The sequence below is a fragment of the Thunnus maccoyii genome, chromosome 7, assembly GCF_910596095.1.
Source record: "Thunnus maccoyii chromosome 7, fThuMac1.1, whole genome shotgun sequence".
In the NCBI taxonomy this organism is placed as follows: Eukaryota; Metazoa; Chordata; class Actinopteri; order Scombriformes; family Scombridae; genus Thunnus; species Thunnus maccoyii.
This window is the reverse complement of record NC_056539.1, coordinates 19,485,827-19,506,730: the sequence shown is the minus strand read 5'-3', so window position 1 is coordinate 19,506,730 and position 20,904 is coordinate 19,485,827. Positions and strand designations below refer to the sequence as shown.

Below are 20,904 nucleotides of genomic sequence, written 5' to 3'. Positions count from 1 at the left end.
ACTTTTACATATGTTTCTACTGCTACTGGTTTTCTTTAAAGGCTCTTACAGTTATTTAATTAGAAAGAGCAACAACAGTAACAGCAGTGAAATCATTTCTTCCACAAATCAGTACACATTTTAATATCTAAAAGTCAAGTGGTTCTGAAACATAACAGACTGAAGACGGACAGCTTTTTGACTACAGTTAATATTCTATTAACAAGTCTACTCAAATAGCCCTTTGGACATCAGCTTGTGTTAGTGTTTTATAATAGATATGAGTTATGTGGTAACTACACATTCTTGTTTGTGTAGCCATCAAAAAGGCCTTTTTTTACAATTTAGGTAAAAGATCATTCAAATCAATTATTTACTAAGCAACCACAGAGGTGCCCATTAGTCAGTAGAAGAGCAGGTTAAGATAACAACGTGAGAGTAAGTATATTCCTCAGGACAAGACTTGAGTGCTATAAATTACAATGTTGTAAGACCATTTAAAATAGATGACCTAGACACAATATGGCCTCACTTTGCTCATGTTGTTCCTCTACATATTTAATCTAACATCTGTATTATGGACGGAGCTCACCTGTAAAAGCGTGTTTTTATAATATTGAGACAGAAAAATAAGACACTCCAAAGACAAGACAGAATAATCCAAACTCGAGGCAAATGATTCTTTACAAGGTTCACCTAATGGCCTGAATGATACATGTGTCGAGAATATTTTGTCTGAGTCACCCTGCCTCTGACTGACTTACAGGTCAGTGGAGTTTTGGGGACCTTGCTCTAAGATTTAAGCCTCTTTCAGTCGAGAATAATACATGTGGTCAGCAAACTAATGTAGTTGTACTACAAATATTTCTTACCAACACACACGCTTATGTCAAAAAACATGACAAAATGTACCAGACTCTTACTGTTTTTTGTTTATTTATTGAGGTAACTGAATCAGAATAAAATTATTAAACTGATTACATCTGGCCACCATCAAATACAGAAAGTTGAGGTACATTTCCCACAATAATAGAATGTCACAATGCACCTAGGACCTGTATGAACAACAATCCATGTGGTAGGATTGCTAATTAGCACCTATAATTTATTGCAAGTTAGTTAACATGTGACCTGAGTCATGAGAGCTAAGCATTAATGCTTTTTTTTTTTGCTTGGCAAATCAGATACAATTTGCTTGTCCAGGCACAAGAACCACAATGAAGAAGACTGCATTGTATCTCAGTTCTCCTTATCCCTTATGCCTCATTACAATCACATATACACAGTAAAAAGGGACCATTTTACTGTCAGGATGCACAGCATATTGATGGTTTTCGTTAGTGCACAGGTGGTGTCTAACTAAAGCGTCTTACATACATGGCATCAGGGTTTGGTCCAGCATAGGACGTTTGTGTTCATTGGTCCAGCTACAGGGAATCAAACCCTGCGCTTATGTGATTGTGAACTTTGATCACTGTAAAGAAACATAGTGATAAAACCTTGAATAAAAACATCTTGTTCTAACTGATGTTTGTATTTTTAAAGTTCAATTGGCTGCAGAAGACATGTGACTTTTCTCTTGGGCTATTAAATATTTACAGCCCCCACTGCCTTGGTTTAAGCAATGATGAAAGGAAATTTCATATTGAGTTAGCTATTTGCTGGTGAAATGCAGTGTTGTGCTGCACAGTATAAAGTGATGTGGTGATTGCACTTCCAATCTTGCTTGGAGAACTTTGCACTTGATCAACAAACTGAATTGGTAAAAACACTACAGCTGATGGCACATGCAGTATATTGTTCCAGAGACAAAGTTCTTTGATGATACAGTATGTTGATTTGTCTACATCTACTGTATAAATAGACTATTATGGTAATGTTTGTACAAAAGTTCACTAAAGACTACAGACCCTGATGACTTAAGGCACTTATTAAACATGACCAAGTTGCTCAGATGGTCAGTTAGAGCTGCCAGAAATGATTATGAGTTACTTATCAAGTTACTCAGTGCTCTGCACTGTTGCCTAAATGCTTTCTGATTCTGGTATTTACCATTACCATTCATACCATACAGTATCAGTACTTCCTCTTGCATACTTGAGAAAAAATGTATCATTAAAACTTATTTCAACTGTGAAAACATAATATCTATTGCTTTTGACTAGTGATCTTAAAATGATTTATGACTTGCACGGATGATTCAGAAGAATATGTGAATGGCTTTTCTCACATAATTCTCACTTTCTGTCACTGAATTGGGCAGCACTCTGGAACCACACCTTCTCCATATGCTCCTTCCCTAACTCCCAGAGTTGACGGACAACGTGGATGCCCTTCTTGGATGAAATCATCAGATACTCTGCATTTTCAGGTTGCAAGGTCACAGAGTAACGAGCAAAAACCAACGACTGGCAGAAGCGGGAGAGGACCAACACATAGAGGCAATCTTTCTCTGTCTCATTGAGGGGCAGGACACTTTCCCAGCCTGCTAGGATAGGTCCACCCACCTCAATGGGGTGAGGGTGCTCGTTCATCATGTACATTAAGGTGATGGCTAGCTCGTGGATGTAGTAGCCACTGTTCATGTCGCCAAAGTCAAGGATGCCAGAAATCTTGTAGCCGTCATTCTCATCAGGTTGCACAAGCACATTGAGGTCATTGAAGTCCCCATGGTTAATGCCTTAGGACAAAGATAAATAAAATACAAAATTTTGTACTTAATACATTGTCCCTCATGTATTCAGTGACATATCCAGTCTCTACTGACATTACACAAGCTGCCAGTGAGTAGCCCTTGAACAAGGTCCCAGCTGTGTCAAGGGAGGTGAGTACAAGAGTGTATTAAGTGTGTTTAAATATGTATGAATGTAATATAGGGCAGTGTCAAAATAGAACACTCATGCTCCCCTTTTATAGCAATTAAAACATTAACTCAATGACAATGTAATAAAAAACAGATTTCAAATGCAAGTCAAAACTATCTAGGAGGTAATCTAACTTACACTTGCGGAAACTGGAGTATTTGGGGACCACAGAGGTCTTGTACTGATGAATGACAGACTTCACAACCTCCTGGAGAGGATCCCCATCTAACACATAGAGGTACGTTTCCAGGAGGGGAACATTCGACAGACTCCACTTGAACCCCTCCCTCTGCAGCACACTAAGATGAGGATGTTCCATCTGGAAAAAAATTAAACATGATGTTTGTTCGGGCACTCGTATTCTCTGATTGGCATCACCTGTCTCATTCATGCTTCACAACCGCTGACTCATACATCTCACTATGGGTACATCCCGAATTCCTCAATAAACAACGTAAATGATCTAAATGTTTCACAGTGGTGTTACTATTGTACCTCTTGTAGGATTTTGTCCATTCTGGCTGCTGTTTTGCCGGTTTCATAAAGTAACTGCGGTGAGAGAGGAACCTTGGAAATAGTGGTTCCAGGCAAATAAGTCAACAGCCGCACCAGGTACTTCTGACAGCCATAGCCACAATCTGCAAAAGGTAAAGACAGGATTAGTATTACAGATATTTCACTCTCTCTTAGCCCTCATAAAATATGACCTGTATGTTGTGGCCTTGCTCAGGGGCACACTAATCATTACTGAAGTGTGTGAGTATTAATATTACTACCTCCAGAATCTGCAAAATTGCAAAAGACTGAAGCTACCAATGTTCTTTTTTTTAAGCCTTGAGGCACGACGTGTTAATCTACCTCCTCCACTGGTCAAATTCCCGCAGCATAGCTCTTCACTTACCTTTATGAGCTTTCAGAAACAGCCCAGGGCCAATTTCAACTATTCAGCATGTACACGCATGCTCACGGATGCTTATCTTGTATAATACATGGCATCCTATAGATTTATTACTGTCAAATGTCAAACAAGCTACATATTGTAAAGTGAAGCTGTTAAATCCTGAGGCATCCATGATTTAATTATTGAGTGGCTGGTGGTATCTGAGTGGATTAATACATGAATTTTTCCCTCATGGATCAGTGAATATCACTATAGTAACATATAGGAATGTAGAAGGAATGCGTGAAGTGAAAACCAAATAGCAGTACTGTTATTAACCCTGAATTTAAAATACAACTATCTCATGTGTACTAATGACCATCAACAGCCATAATTATGTCTAAAATCATGTAATGAATGTAGGCATACATTAGACATGGCTTTGGTTTGGCTTTCTTTTCATGAAGATTTATGTTTTTTTATATTTACCTGCACACACTAATGTGTACTTCTGTAAGAAGCTTTTACTACTACAGATATTTGGAAAAAAAGGCTCCTCCAGCTGTTTCTATTGACCACTGTTTACTTTCCTGGATTCTCCTTATATACCTAAAACTTTTCATCCCAAGTGTTACGGCAGTGTCCCTCAAGCCTCAACTGTGTGACTGACTGGTGTCATACCTATTTCCTCCAGACTCATGAGCTGTCCTGTGGTGGTGGGCAGGGCTGTTTGGGCAGGAAGTCCATTCTGGTGCAGGAAGGACATAGCATATGTTTGCATCTCAATCAGGGTGGGGTTCTTGCTGTCTTCAGAGTTCATGATCTTCAGAACATACTCGCCGCCCTCGACAGGCACCACGTGAAAGTTCTGGTCATCGTAGCTGGGCAACGAGCGGATTTTGGATGGAGTCAGCTTGAAGAGTTTCTTCACCATCTCAGACACCTGAGACTGGCTGAAGTTGGGCTTGCTGTGCTTCATTGACATGCTTGCTGAATGAAAACAACATGTTACATAATTGTAATATATAATGAATGTATAATCAGCTATTAACTTTGGATTGAAACTGTCAAAAACAGTATTATAGCCACCTGCATGCATCTTCAGGGATCACATTAAATATGTTTTCCATTATGCTGTTATATTTATGTTATTACTATCGTTGTTGTGGTTGTTGTTATAGTATAATAGTGATGAAGACTCAATTGTTCTTATAGCATGTGGAAAAACATGAAGCCTTCATCAGCTCTGATGAGAGCTTCATGTCAGTATGTCAGCATATTTGTCAGACTATTGATTTCAAATTAAATTGCCCAGAAAATCCACACATGAAGTGATTCTTTTTCTGTTTTTGTCCCCCGAAGAAACTTTTCCCTAACTTTGTTTTTGTCATACATGTCATGAATAGATTATCTCTGCCTTTCTTCACTGCAGAGCAGCACTTGTTTGACTGACAATTTTAATGTCCTAATCTGAATTCATTTTGAGTTTAAATATGAAACCGATATTAACAAAAAATTATTGTATGATAAAACAAACTTAATACAAAATGTATGTTCTGTTTACAATATTTTCATCATCATGGCTGCCAATTTATATATGAGGTTTTTTAGATTTTATCATGTTAATGGCCATATTTTGGCGCAGCAACTTCTACATTTCAGTTGTTGCTTGGAAACTTCTTTCACTCGGACAGCTGCCTCTGTGTGTCTCTGCAGGTCTCTGTCAGTATCATCCTGTGTTGCAGCTGACAGAGTAACGTCACTTGTAGACTATAATATTCTCCTCTAATATCTCTGTGAATGTTGCATCCTTGACCACCTTTCATCATGGAGCGCTTTGCTGTTTTTTAGCATCTAACTTCAAGTCAAAGCATTCCCTCTTTATTTCTGTCACAGAGCTGTTCTGATGACATCTTAGCTGGATTCATATTTTCTAATTGCTTCTGGTCTCCTATTGTCACTCCTAAATTTGTTATGTGTTTGTCTTCTGATTTGTGAAAGCAGGACTTGAAGCTGACGGTTTTTTACTCTTTGGGAACTTTTTTGTGAAAGAAACTCGCCCAAACACGCAACAGAATATGGAGCATTATATGGCAATTTTAGGGACGTGGATTATGCTAATGATCACATCTCTCGAATCAGCACCTTCTCATGAACAGGTGACATTTATCAGGTTGAAACGAGCGATTTACAAAGTCAGGCAGCTAAAACAGTTTGTTGAATCCCACGTAGGCTTTTCTTATTTTCCTCTTATTGCTCTGTTCAAGAACACATATTATATTTAGAAAAATAAGATAACAGTCATGCATGCATTGCCTCTGAGGGGTTTTGATTTGTTTAACTAGTTTGGCAGGGAAACCAGCTGCATGATTTGACATGTCATGATTTGCTCTTATATTCAACAAACAACATGAAATAACCGTCATAGTGGTTAATGGTTACAGAAAACTTTCCCAGAAGACATCATGTTACCTCCAGCTGTGTAATAACACCAAAGGACGCGGTGTGTCCACTTTTATCGCCTGTCTGTGATCTTTTTCCAACCCCGATTAGATGAAACCACGCCCACTTCCGTATGACGATAGCCTCGACGGAACGACGGAAGCCTGGACAGCAGTGTTCCCATGGAAACTGCGCTCGCGGGTCCCACGATATATGACTGTGATTAAACTAGCTGTCACTCGAAACTCCTGGTAAAACCAGCCGTCCCTAAATTTGGAGTGCACGCGTACTCTAACCTTTATGGCAAATGCATTGAACCGACCGAGAGCGAGCTGACAGGGCGGATACACATTGACGATGTCCGGTTTTCAAAATAAGATGTCAAAAACGTGAAGCATGAATAAAAGCATATCTTTAGCAAAAGGGATACAAATATTGTATTTTGTCTATGTGCATCTTGAAAGCTGAATGGGGATTTTGCAACTGAGGCAGATATGTGCATCTGTCTGAGAGTGTGTGTATGCATTAATGTTGAACACAATTCAGTGATCTTCATTTTCTTATCACAGCTCCCATATGGTGCTGACTGCCTGTGCAGCTGGAGCCTGAGGTTCAGCAGTCACAAGGCATTGGCAGTCATCGAAGACCACCTGTTACAAAGCTTTCCATCAGCACCGACAGGAGAGGCAAAGGAAAAATGTCAGCTGGTCAACCAATGCTGGAGCTGCTATGTCTGGCAGCCACAGATGGAGTCAGCCTATCGTAACTAGTATATTCAGTTTATCCAGCCTTCATCCACTTTACCCACCCGGGTGTGTTTTTAATTTCTGTGCAATACCTGACATTTTTATTTCACTTTTAAGCACATTTCAGCCCTGGCAGGTCTGTTTTTTCTCTGTTTTTATAAAATGAGGAGCTTTCAGAGACATACCCAAAGATGCATATAGGCTGTTTTTCTACCACAAAGTACTGTTTTGTAGACACTAAGTAACTGTATAATATTTGCAATAAAAGTGAAAATAACCCTTATTTAGTGTACTGTATTCAAGAGGAAGCATACACATACACATGCACACACACACACACACACACACACACATAGCTAGTCCTTACAGTGGATTGTTTTTTTACAAGACTGTGTGACAAGACCTAAAACTTAGTTGGAAAAAGGCCAAGCTTACCTTAAAGAAGAAGGAATCAGTTGTGACTATGATGATATTAGCTGTTGCTTTTGCCACTTTAGCTCCAAATCTACACAAAGAGACGACAGGTAAAACAAGTAAGAAAAAAGGAAAAACCTTCAGGTTCAAAGTCTAAGGTCAGTCCTCAGGCGGATCTCTAATATGATTCCTAAAATGATAAGTGACTGAAAAGGAGTGAAGATTGTTTATCTGCAAGACGGTGTGACAAGACCTAAAACTTAGGTGGAAAAATGCCAAGCTTACCTTAAAAGAAGAGGGAATCAGGACTGACTGTGATGATATTAGCTGTTGCTTTTGCCACTTTAGCTCCAAATCTACACAATTAGACGACAGGTAAAACAAGTTAAAAAAAAAAGGAAAAACCTTCAGGTTCAAAGTCCAAGGTCAGTCCTCAGGCGGATCCCTAATATGACCCCTAAAATGATAAGACTGAATCCTTCTGGCAATATGCAGCCATATGCAGCATCTGGGTCCTGGATTATTCAAAGCAGAAATCAACATAAGGCATAAGGCAAGAGCTGAACTACAAGGTTTAAACATTTAATAGTTTTGATTTCACATCACGAACCTTCCGTGAGAAGTTGTCAGTTTTAGGTTACTGAAGTGATGTAGTTGGTAGTGTTTGTGATTCACTCATAGATAAGAACAGAACCGTGAAGATGATAAAACTGGCAAACTGTGCTGATTGATCTTGTTCTAACAGTTATAACTTTGTTTTAATTCTTAATATCATCATTATGGCAATAACCACCAATGAACTCATGGAGGAGCCCCTTCTACGCCACACACTTGTGGATTGGCGACAGCGTAACACTTATAAATACACATTACAATAAGTCATTACACTTTTGCTTTGTTTCATGTCCAAAATCTTAGACATTTATCGTTTCTAAGACATTATAATGTTCTCACATGTTTATCATTAACATTTTGTTTGAAAATGAATGAAAGTTGTTTTGAATGGGATTTTAGTGAAGTAAGTCTAATGCTTTAATAATATTTGAAGATTTTAATGTTATTTGAGTAATTATTCACATACCAAGAGGTGGTCAGTCAAGTATTGTGAATTTTATTTCACCTTGATTTAACCAGGTTTCACTGAGATTTAAAATCTTTCTGCAACAATCAGATCTGGCTGAGAGGGCAGTATAAACGGGAAAAAACAAAGAATTAGATTCTGTATCATCTATAATTCACCAAAAGACATCACTTCAGCCTATTGACTTGGTAGGATTAAGACAAAAATAAAAAAATTGGCTCGAATCATGTAATCTGTGACAAAGCAGCAGTAACATTGACACATGCTTAATGATTATGTTGCATATGTTATAGTGTTATGGCCTTACATACAGTTTATTTGAGGAAAACTTGAGAGAAAAGAAATGTTTTAAAGTTTTATTGTATTCTTCACAGATCTTCAACACAGATATACATCAGACATTGCATTTGCAATATTGTAGCTGCCCAAATCTTGAGTTCTGAGATTGCACTGTAATTGTTATGTGAAAGATCTGCTGCATAGCAGGTAGCTGGCTGACTCTCATTTGCACATGGAATACAAATTTAGATTAGGGTTCATCTCTGGTGATGTGCAGTCTGAGAAGCCTCCGGTCAAATAACATGACTTTTAGATTTCCAGGGAGTGATGGGTGCTCTGACAGTAGTTTTGAATGCACATGTAGAATATTTTGCTTAGAGTATTGTATCGTATTGTACATGCATACGTCTATAGCAGGGATTGTTTACTTACACAAAACAGAAAGCAGCAACAATAAACACTTATGTAACAACAGTATGTAATGACATGAATCATTACTGTTAGAAACCAAGGTTATACTGTTTATCATGATATGTTAATGCACGTATTTTAACAAGTCAAGGTTGTGTGGTTTGAGTGCTTATCGTTTCCAAGATTGCCAACTTTATTTAAAGTGGCAATATGAATGCTTTGTTTTTTTGGAAAAAAAAATAATTATATGCTGCAAATGATATTACAAAGGTATTGAATCTATTAGAGTCTTAATGTGTCTCACAAAATGTAAACATTATGTATGTATGTAATGTGTAGTATATATTTCATCACATCTATAAGGAAAGTGAGATATTTAGACTTTATCTACTATTTTGCACTTTCATCCACTACTGATGTTACTGTACTTCCAAAGCTATAACACCACACCCATCAGAAACTACACTGTATGTGCTTTGAAGACATCAAACTGAGCTACAGAGGGTTTGAGTTGAAAGGCTACACATCTTAACAAAGGTCAACCTCAACCAAGAATCTTTGCAGAGCAGCAGTTAGACCTCTGAAATCAATACACTGCCACTATCAGTCTTAAGCTTTAGCTTCTCTATCCAACATTTGACCCTGGGTTGAAAGAAAACTCCTTTTCATTTATTTATTATTGATGAAAGTGCCCAGATTTTATTTCTGTCGATTATTTGGGGTTGTAGGAAATAATACATAAGATGATGTCAGCTGAGTAGCATCATCCTTTTTCAAAGGTTATGTGTAATTGACTTGTGCTGTTTGTGGTGCTTCTACAAAGTTTGGACAGGTTTTGAGCCTCTGCACAGTTTTCTTCTCACACTTTTTTTTTTTTGGTGGTTCAAAGTTATTTTAAAATAAATAATTTGATTTTTTTATATTTTTGAATAAAGGGTGTCCTGACAATTTCATTCTCTAATTTCAACCATCAAGTAGAAGCAAATACTCAGTTCTATTAAAAAAATAGTATTACTATTCTGATGAATAATACTATTCATCTTATGACTTTAATGAAATTCAACTAAATGAAACATTGTGTGCAAAGCGATGTGTGCCCCCTGTGTCAGAGTTTGTATTCAGGTTGTAGCTACAGGCTGAGAATATTAATTACAATTCATAATTGTTGTAATTCTTTCTTTTCAGCCATCAAAACCATAGAGCGGACTTCAGCGGAAGCCCAGAGGACTTTCAGGGTATTAAATCAATTAAAATTAGAAAACAAGAGCCAAGTCCGAATTGTGGGGCTTCCTTACAAATGACTAGGAAGTCAAGGTCTTCGGATTTCGAAGAAAAAAATAATTACTGCACTCCCTTTACTTTATGTGAAAAACCTTGAGGACATTTACATTTACTTACATTTATGAAAATACATAGAAACACAGAGTCAACAATGGCCAGCTTCAATATCCTTGATTAATTAGACAGCTAATTAATCAAGGATATTAATTAATTAGACAATATCAGTCCTGACCATTTAGGCTAAGACACTTAATTTACAGAAGGACCAAACAGCATTTGGACAGTATGGACAATATCATACATCCTGATCTCAAATCTACTGCATGCTTCATCTTGTGAATGCATGTTTAAACAATGTGGGATCAATATCAGTCATGAAGGGGTCATTTTACTTGATCAGCTGTGCATTTCAGCAGTAGAAACAAAGTAAATAATGACAATATAATATACAGCGTCATAATGATGCAGTGATGGAAAAAAGAGAAGCCACAAGCAGAAAGTGTTTTTCGAAGACTTGAAGACCACATTTTCTTTAGGTAGCATCATAAATTATGTTGAAGATCTCCTCCAGAAATGTTTGAAGACATATAAAGACTAATAATTTGTGTCTAATATGGTTTTCCACAAAAACATTCAAATAGTCAACACCCCCAACTGAAATCATGTTCCTGCGGCTGTGCCTACAACTTCTTCCTCATTGAAAAATGCAGAATCTATGAATATGCAAGTATTTTAAAAGTTTAACTGCTGGACACAAGATGTCTGCTACTTTACTGAAAAGTCCATTCTCAATGTGCACTTGTTGCATACTTGATTGTCGTGATGTCGCAAATCATGCTTATAGGTTAATGCCTTAAACTCAGATTTTAGATGCACAGAGAAACTTTCCACGTTCAGCAGATGAATATGAATACCGCCTTCCAGTGTCAAACTCTAACCATACGTCATTCTGCGCAGTGAAGCTCAAACTTCAATTGAAGGAACAAGAAGAAAAACACATTTTTGACTGGAGGGGGGTCCTAAGTTCAAGATTCCATTGACCATTACTGCTCCACAAACCTCACAAACCATAATACTCTCTTCGGCCTGAACATGTTTTGATTTGCCAAAGGAGCAAGGATGAGTGGACTTCCATGAAATTAGTCTCAGTGGGATAAATTAAATGTTCACTGTTTGGCCAACAAGAGATACTTTCAGGAGAGGCCATTGAGTTTGTTTCTCAGTTAGATATCATTTTCCAGTTAATGTGCTGTAAAGAATGCAAAAAGGAACACAAACACAGTATAAGGACTGTTTGAATCAGGCAGGTCAAGGTGAGATCAGGTGATTCAGTTATGGCTCTGTATAGCTGCTAGTTGCTAGGTTGCAGCTGCTAAATAACAGAAACAGATAATTCAACAAATTGCTAGGGTGCAGAATTAATCTATTTGCTTGAGGGAAAACATTAAAGAGGAGGCATAACAACATCCTGGATGCTAAATTTCAGAACATTTGTCTCACTGTTATTTCAAATCCAACTGTGATACTGTACAAATTAGTCCAAGCTGTGTCTTTGTCGGTTGGGCAATGGGTCACCATTTGCAAGCACTGATGTTTTCTGTGAGCAACCATCTGGTTGTTACTCAGAAGATTAGCAAAAAGGATCCATGTAGACTGTTGAGAGAGAAAAACACATTCTGGAGAACCTTATGAAACAATGAATGGAAGGCAATGAATGAAGATAGATGTTTATGGCAGTACAAACAATTACTCATCAGTATGATAAATTTAGCCCCAAACTTACAGGGGCTTACTCTCTGTTCTTGCAGCCTCAAACTGCTGCCACACTGGCAGCCAGGAAATAAGCTATTTTCAGCCCTGCAAATCTACATTACGTAGATCTCTTAATACTAACTCAGTTTTAAGTGTCATCGTAATTCTTTCTCTGTTGTAAATCTGAGAGCCCATTAAGTTAATAAGGCTTTGCTGTGACCATTTTTAAAATCATTATGACCTCCATATTTCCAAAGTTATCTATAGACATTTTTTGACAAACGGCATTTGGATTTGCTTCAGAATGTGTAATGCAATGGCTCAGAAAACATATGCTACTTACTGTTATATAATCTATTATGGTTTGTTGGACCCAACTTGATCTATATCATCACTGATCAAGTGTGACAATGCCAAAAAGCTGAGTTGGCCGGTCTCTTTGTCACTTAAGCCAGGGGTTCTCAAATATTTTAGGGCCAGGGACCCCTTACATGGGAGAAATTTTTCCAAGACCTTCTCAATTTTCAACCTAAATGATTCAGACCTGTTTCATAGTGATAAACAGAAACACATTTCCATTTGAATAATGTTAATATCACTTATATACTTTTAAACAGAGGGTCATTTTATTCAAATTACATTTGGACTCAACTTAACAGCATTTATACTCACCCGTTGTCCTCCCAGGCACCTTCTTGCAGAACAGAAAGTCCTCCAAAATGTTCCCTTCCCATGGATAGAGAACAATCAACTGAGCCGCACTGGCAATATCTGTTGATTTGTCCAACTGAATAGAAAATCACAGGAAATCAATCTATCCAGTAGCTGTGACTGAATGTCAACCGAGAATTCTTAAATTCTCCTCACCGTGTCATTTGAGAGAGGTACAGCTTTCAGTTTATTAGCTGCCTCTGTCCCAGGCATAACTTCACACATTTCAAACGCTGCTGGAAATGTGAGTTTATGAGCCCTCTGTGCTTTCTCTGAAGTTGTGGCCAGATCCTCCATGTTTTCTGGCGGGTGTATTCCTTGATCTTTTGACCAAATTTTTTTTGTCCTCATATTCTGGGTGCTTTGTAATCAGATGTTGCTTTAGCTTGGCTGGCTTCGTGACTTTGTTCACTAGCACCTGAAAACACATGTGCATTTTGGTCTCCCCTAGCTTTTCTCAATGAAACCAGACTCGATATATGAGTGAAGTGAGTGATTCATGATAGATTGATGTGATATCAAGTCAATTCAAATCACAACAGATAGTTGTTATCTCAGGGCATTTCGCACATAGAGCAGGTCTAGACTGTAATCTTTATTTTACAGAGACCCAACATTCCCCCATGAGCAAGCACTTGGTGACAGCAGGAAGGAAAAACTCCCTTTTTGTCACAGTCATATCAGAGTTTCTATTGGCCCAAAGCTAACATGGGTGAGAGTAATGGACACAATGCTGGTTACATACCATAACCCCAGATGAGTCGTACCTGTTTTAATGCACACCTTGGCGCTAGTAATTTATAGCAAATTATATTGTGGACCCCCTGGCTATAGGTCAACCACTTACCTAAGCAACACTATGGTCAAATGAAGCCTGCAAGAGTATGTACTGTAGTTGCATTAGCTAGTTAAGAAACAGACAGGCCTCACTGTGTGGGATGAGCCTGAGCTCAAGATTAAATATTAATATGGACAAAAGTGTCGTTAGCTAAATGAGAGCTTCTTTCAGCTATTTTGTTAACAAATAGTTATTATTTATTAAGCTTTATTTATTCAGGAAACCTCATTGAGATCATGATATCTTTTGCAAGAGAGACATGAGAATAGGTTACATTTACACAGGATTAAAATAAGATGGTTCATTCTCATCACAATCACAAAACAATCATCATACACACTCAGACACGCTACTTAAAAGAATCACATTCTGAAGAATAGCAGCTAGTAAAACTTTAGAGTCCCTCTAAAGGAACAAGTGTCTCTGACTTAAAGCTAGCTGTCTGCTGTCATGAATTGAATGGTGCTGTGGTAGATAGTGTCCAGGGGTCTAAGGGTGGTGGCAGTAGCATGAACATACAGGATATCGCCATAATCCAACGTGGACAATAAAGTAGAGTGTATAATGTGTCTTCTGCTTTGAAAAGAGAAACAAGCTCTGTTCCAGTACAATAATCCAACTTGAATTTTTAGTTTTTGAACAAGATGTTCAACATGAGTTTTGTAGGACAATCTGCTGTGTAATCCAAGTACTAAGTATTTATAACGCCGCACTGTGTCAATTAGTTCTCCATATGTGTGGGAACATCAATTGTCTGTGCTCTTGTGAGATGCACACATTTTCTTTTTTGGGTTTAGAACAAGTTTTAAATCAAACAGAGAGGTTTGGGGGTTGTCTAAAGCAGACTGTAAACTGAAGAAGGCCTGAAAAAAAAGTTGTTTATGTATAGAGTAAATAGCAGGGGGCCTAATGTTGATCCTTGGGGGACAACTTTATCAAAAGTTTGATTTGAAACCTTTGACAACAACAGTTTGAACTCTACCAGAAAGATATGATTGACCAACTGTAAGCAGAAGCATCAAAACCCACAAAGAGAAGCTTATTTAACAAAATGTTGTGATCAGCAGTACCAAAATCCATGGACAGATCTAAAAAAAAGTGCAGCACAATGTCACTTTTTATCAAGTGAGTCAATAATGTCATCCATAACAGTAGTTGCAGCAGTTATTGTACTGTGAATTGGTCTGAAGCCTGACTGCTGGCTGAAGGACATCATTGTTCTCTAGGAAACCACGTAGTTGTGAGTTGACCAGTGATTCTAAGAGTTTGGACAGACAGGACAGTTTGCATGGATGGTAGCTGGATGGGTGGTGGTTGTTCAGGTCACGAATGTCACCACCTCTATGCAATGGAAGCACCTGATCTGTTTTCCATATTAAGGAAATTTTTCTTGAAGTAAAGGTTGAATTCAAAATGTTTACAAGAGGTGCAGTAATAATAATAAAAAAGGTAGTACAGTAATATGTCAGTGTTGTGTTTACAGCTTGAGATGTTGCCCCTAAGTGGCCAAAAAATCAATTAATGCAGGTTTAATGTTAAAACTACTGCCCTGGTCCACAACAGGGCCTCACAGGGAAAATGAGAAAACACATTGCATAAAATAAAATGCATAAAATGCATTGTTTCTAGCCTCCATCTGCCATCCTGCTCATATTTATGATATCTGCTCTCCCTTGCTCATGATTTGAGCAAATGTCCCTTGAGCAACATGTGACCGACATGGCAGCTATGAAACAGACACTGTTAACAATCAGCATTTGTATATGAATATTTTCCAGGAGCCGACATGGATCACATCCCAGGATATCAGTTAAAACTGACTATTTAATATATGAACAGTCTTTTTAAACTATCTCTCAAACATAACCAACTCTTAGAGATTAGAGATTTGGGAAAGATTGGATCCCTCCCCCTTTCTTATGAGCAGAGTTGGTTTCCTGCCTCTGGAGTAAGCACATCATAAATACAAAGATCAGAGAAACTTTTATAGTGGGGTCACATTACACTTGTATTTTTCAAACACATGCAGAGGAAAGGAAAATGTATCTGTATTGAGATGATCTTGGATATTAACTGAGATTCCTTCACAGAGTCATAAACCCTATCACTAGTGTAGAAATGTGTAGAGAGTGTTTTTGCACTGTAGTTGTTGTGTGTTCGGTCTTGGATCAGCTGGAGGTAGACTGAAATGGCCTGAGGTGTGACAGGTGTGTATACTAGTAGGGGCCTGACTGAGGTGGCAACTTGCTCATCCTGAGTGACATCAGCCTGATACTATGGGTCAGAACCCATCTCCCTTATCTCCCAAGACAGCCACCTTTTTTAGCAATTGTCTACTTTGTGATCTGTGAGTTAAATGTGCTATGCTGATGGTGTTACTTGGTGTGAGGATGGGCTGCCAGTTAATGTCGAACTTATTTTTTCCTGTTACTTGTACCCACTGTGGTTCCATGATTGATAGAGACCAAAGTCCTTTGAATACCAATGTTCAAATTACAAATGCTGGCACAGACCAAAAAGGACTTTGTGCGCACGGTGTGTTCTTTCTGTCCCATATACTTTATTACAATGATAATGATGTTTGTTGCCATTTAAGGGATGTTGGATATCTATGCTAAACATGGTCAAAGTTCCAAACCCCAGGCTTCAACCTGCTCTCAATGCTTTGTTTGTGATGGTTTTTCTAACTTGTTCTGCTCACCCATAAACTGTTGTCCATTTCACAGCCTTTGTTGCTAAGGTTTTTCCATTGATTGCATTGTCCACATGGATCGAATTTCAGCTCGAACATGCAGGATGTATTTGAGAAGTTGATATATTGAGTAAAGAACAAGAAAAAGTTGTGAAATCCTACTACTATATGTTTCATGGTTTGTTGACATAGCCTCCAGAGTTGGTGGAAGTCTGACGAGATGCAGCTTCCAAGAGCTTGTCAATCAGATCAGAGTGGGCTCCTCGGGAGGGGGGCCTTAAAGAGGTGAACTAAAACAGCCTGTTTTAGACAAAGGCTGAACTGAGGGGCTGCATAAAGGGTCAGTATGAGTTAAATAAGGAGTTTTTTTGAACTGCAAATCATCAGAAGAAATTTCAGTGTAGTCCCAGATTAAAAATATAGAGCTGTAAATGTGCATGTTCTGTCCCCTTTAATAACACAGTTACTAATCAACAGAAACCTATTTAAAAATGCTACAAAATAAACATCCATTACTCAGGAAAACCCCATAGAGTCCCTTATTGTGACAAGCAAAGGACTTTCAACTGAGTCTGAAAGAGAGATAGAAGTACTGTAACTACTCAGATTTCTACTACTTGAATTAATGTCAGAGCAGGTATTTTATCAACTGTGTAGTCATGGTGTTCACATCATCCAATGTTTTTCAGTCACCCTCTTTTGAACTGCCCACATCATAACTGTCAAACTCATCCAAGTTTTTCCTGCTGTGACACTGTTTGTCCTTGTAATTTCCCATTAATGAGAAATATTTTCTTTTCGATCACCCAATTTGTGCCCATTCACTACAACTGGAATGTTAAATTATGCATCAAGTCAAATGTGCCCTTTATGACACTAATTCCAAGAAATTGAATTAGCCGTTTCACAAGAAATTATTTGACATTTTTGATATTACTGAGCGAGTAACAGGGCTTTTTACTGCAATGACAATGAGTTGGACATTTTATCCACACAGATTCCTCTTAAGTTTCCAGATATTTTTTTTTTGAAGTAGGGATTTTTGTTGTTGTTCATTTGCTAAGGTTAGTTATTTATTAAAACATCTTCATTGCAGCATTAAAAGCACCTGGCACCGTGACTGCTTTGTTGAAGCTGTCATAAAATGGCTTGGATGGGAGAATGTTGTTTAGAGACCAATACATTTTAACATTAAAGCGGAGTGTGTTCTTCAAAAAAGACATAATATTATGCCTAAGAAGAGTTTATTTTTTCCCTCTCCTTCATCCATGCATGTAGAAATTAGTCTTTAACAGTAAAACCAGTAATTTCAGTAACCACTAACTACTGGTCAACATTATACACAGCCATTCCCCGTTCTTCACATCAAACACTTCCTCATGCCACTGCATTTCCACACAATCATTTCCTTTCAAAATTTTATCTTCCTACTTAAAATAAAATCTACTCACTTATATAATTTCTTTCAGTATGGAAGCTGAGAACAGGCCTTTTTCACAGCAGAAAAAGCACAGGTATTACTAATAACAGTAAGTCATGACAGTGAACCAGCATACACAATACCTTACCCAGTCCCCAAAACTGAAGCAGCTAAATGGAATACTGTCATCATTAATTTCATTATTCACAACTATGCTTTTCTTACTGTGACATGTAAAAGTGGCCGTAGGCTTTATTGTATTTTTTATCCTGTTACTTTAAGATCACAAGAACATTATCTTATTATCTTGGACTAAGAGTCAATTTCTAATTAAAAGAAAGGTTAATTCACTTATTTTCCCAAGACAACACTATTATGTTTTCATACAGTAACAAGATAATTAACCTTCTATTTTGAGAAAATTAGATAGATAATGAGGTAATTACCTTGAGATCTTAAGACAACAGGATAACAACAATGGCCACACGGTCACAGTTTTCATACTTGTTGGTTGTGTGCTGTGCAAAACTATCCACCCACCTATTCCCATGCCTCTTTAAAATAATTAACTTTATGTTAATTAACTTTCAAGATTACCTGACTTTTATTGCAGTATATGTTTTTTTTCATTGTATTTTTATTTTAGTTGTATTCTTTCTATATTATTATTATATATTATAACTCGGATGGATCTTGCTGTTATTCTTCCCACATTTAAGTTTCAACATGCACCCAAAACCAAATTTCCACAAATCAATGGGAGGTATTTCTCCTGTGCTTTTGGTGGAAAAAAAAGCTTTGAAATGCAGTATCATTACTTAACTAAAGAGTAGATCACTAATATAGTGTCCTATATTGAATGGGAAAGAATTAAAAAGATGATTTTAGGGAAAATAAGTTACAAGTGAGATCAAATGGAAATAGTGAAATACAGTGACGATAATAGTTTTCTTGTTTTGTTGACTTTGCTGAATTCTGTGTGTATAAATGTATCTATAATATGGTGCCCTCAGATATTCCTACAATACAAAAAAGTTGTGTCTATGGTATACTTTCTGCTGACAATCCCACAGTTAATTCAATTCATATATCAACAATTGCTCTCTGTGTTTGAACTTGAGACTTAGGGAAAATTTGTTAATCGCACATTGTGCTTTAGCTACCATAAACAGGGCATAACAAGCGTCTAGGTGGGTAGTCATATGAGAAATTTGTCAATTTCACTCTTTTTGCCACCCACCTCACGGTGCCTGCATAGTTAGAACTCAGTTTGAACACTGCAAGGCTCCCACTGAGGTTCCATGATTGATAGAGACCAAAGTCCTTTGAATACCAATGTTCAAATTACAAATGCTGGCACAGACCAAAAAGGACTTTGTGCATGATGTGTTCTTTGTGTCCCATATACTTTATTACAATGATAATGATGTTTCTTGCCATTTAAAGGGGACATATGCTTTTTGTGATTTTCTGTTTTTATATTCAGGTATGATGTTGAAACTGAAGTTTCAACATGCACCCAAAACAAAATTCCACAAATCAATGGGAAGTATTTCTCCTGTGCTTTTGGTGGAAAAAAAGCTTTGAAATGCAGTATCATCACTTAACTAGAGAGTAGATCACTAATATAGTGTCCTGTATTGAATGGGAAAGTATTAAAAAGATGATTTTAAGGAAAATAAGTTACAAGTGAGATCAAATGGAGATAGTGAAGTACAGTAAATTAATCTGTTCAATCAACCAGCCGAAGTTGTTACAATGGTTTGTTGATTATTTTATTTTTACGAAACAATTACCACCCTTGAGCAATATAAATCCAAGATGTGGTTAAAGACTACTTTAGTTTGTGGTCTAACATTGAGATAATTGAATCTACAATATAGCAGAGTAATTGTTTCAGCTCACAGTACAGGCTGGAAGTTGTTGTGTCAATATGCAATATGGGCATATTAAAACCTCATCCTATATATTTAATCCTTATTTTAGGAAAAAACCTATATAGAAAAATAAAGAGAGTCCTGTTTAACCTGGATTAAAGAGTGTTGTTTTAAGACAGACTTGAAAAATTTGTGAACCTATCTTTTAATGTAAAATTAAAAACGCAAAAACTAGATTGTATGAATAGAGGATGTCATATACTGTACAGATTGTAAAGCCCTTTGAGGCTAATTTTTGATATTGAGCTATAGAAATAAAACTGACTTGACTTGACTAATTGAGACATAGGCACAGGCTGGTAAACATGAGCATGCTGTGTGCAGTTTACAGGCTTATTGTCAGATGATTACCGGACACTGAAGTCTAGATTTCTGACACAAGTGTAGTGGATGCTTTTGCCTTTAAAAGGAACCAATGTGTGAATCTGCCTCATGCAACTTTAAAGACAATTGACAGACACATCAGCCGTTGAGATTGGCTTTGAGTTCTCTAACCTTCAGGCATCTCAGCCTGCCAATATGTGTAACAGGTGTCAGAAATAATGGATTTCACTTAAAGGACAAACTATCATGCTGTCATGGCCATGACAGAACCTATGCTGACACCACAGTGCCCAAAATCAGAAAACTAACAATCCAGTTCAGTATGTCACTGTCTTAGTACAGCACTTTGAGTGACTTTACCACGGAAATGTACAGTACCAGTCAAAAGTTTGAACACACCCTCTCATTTCCTTGAATGAGAAAGGTTGTCCAAACTTTTCACTGGTACTGTATATGTGTTCAGTGTTTGAGATTGTGATGATTCCTGATGTCCCAGCCTCTCTCCCTCCCCTGACCGCTTGCTGCTGCTACTGCTTGCAGCTGCTACTGCTTGCAGCTCTCTCTTTCTCCTTTCAGGCACTCGTTCTGGTTTTGTTTTGTTATGCTGCCTTAGTTATTTACTTCTTTACTCATTTACTTTCAAGCCCCTGACAACACACACACACACACACACACACTCTGCATTCATGCATCACACACCTCACACTGATATCACTGATCTCCACTCCCCATACAGTACTGGTTTTGGGCTGCGTCTTTTGTGGCCAGGGCTGTTTTGGTCTTTGGTTTTGCTTTTTTGGTTTGGCAGTCAGGGGGAAATTCTCCGTTGAGGGTTGTCATTTGCCCAAATGCA

The 20,904-nt window shown here is 37.6% G+C and overlaps 1 protein-coding gene across 1 annotated transcript; it reads right to left on the bottom strand.

Annotated features, from left to right (window-relative positions):
- Positions 1 to 902: 902 nt before the first annotated feature.
- On the bottom strand, positions 903 to 6,295 carry hykk.2 (hydroxylysine kinase, tandem duplicate 2). Its single transcript, XM_042415572.1, has 5 exons — positions 6,196 to 6,295; positions 4,405 to 4,713; positions 3,339 to 3,481; positions 2,982 to 3,162; positions 903 to 2,659 (listed from the first exon to the last, which is right to left on the bottom strand). Exons 2-5 carry the CDS (start codon positions 4,706 to 4,708, stop codon positions 2,217 to 2,219), a joined length of 1,071 nt encoding a protein of 356 aa, XP_042271506.1. The 5' UTR covers positions 4,709 to 4,713; positions 6,196 to 6,295; the 3' UTR covers positions 903 to 2,216.
- Positions 6,296 to 20,904: the final 14,609 nt, after the last annotated feature.

What these genes read in the sequence shown, in the direction of transcription:
- hykk.2 (XM_042415572.1), bottom strand. Translation starts at nt 4,708, where the DNA reads ATGTCAATGAAGCACAGCAAGCCCAACTTCAGCCAGTCTCAGGTGTCT. An exon ending in CATGAGTCTGGAGGAAATAG is followed by an intron (nt 3,482 to 4,404) that starts GTATGACACCAG and finishes TACCTTTTGCAG; the next exon opens with ATTGTGGCTATGGCTGTCAG. An exon ending in TGGACAAAATCCTACAAGAG is followed by an intron (nt 3,163 to 3,338) that starts GTACAATAGTAA and finishes ATTTTTTTCCAG; the next exon opens with ATGGAACATCCTCATCTTAG.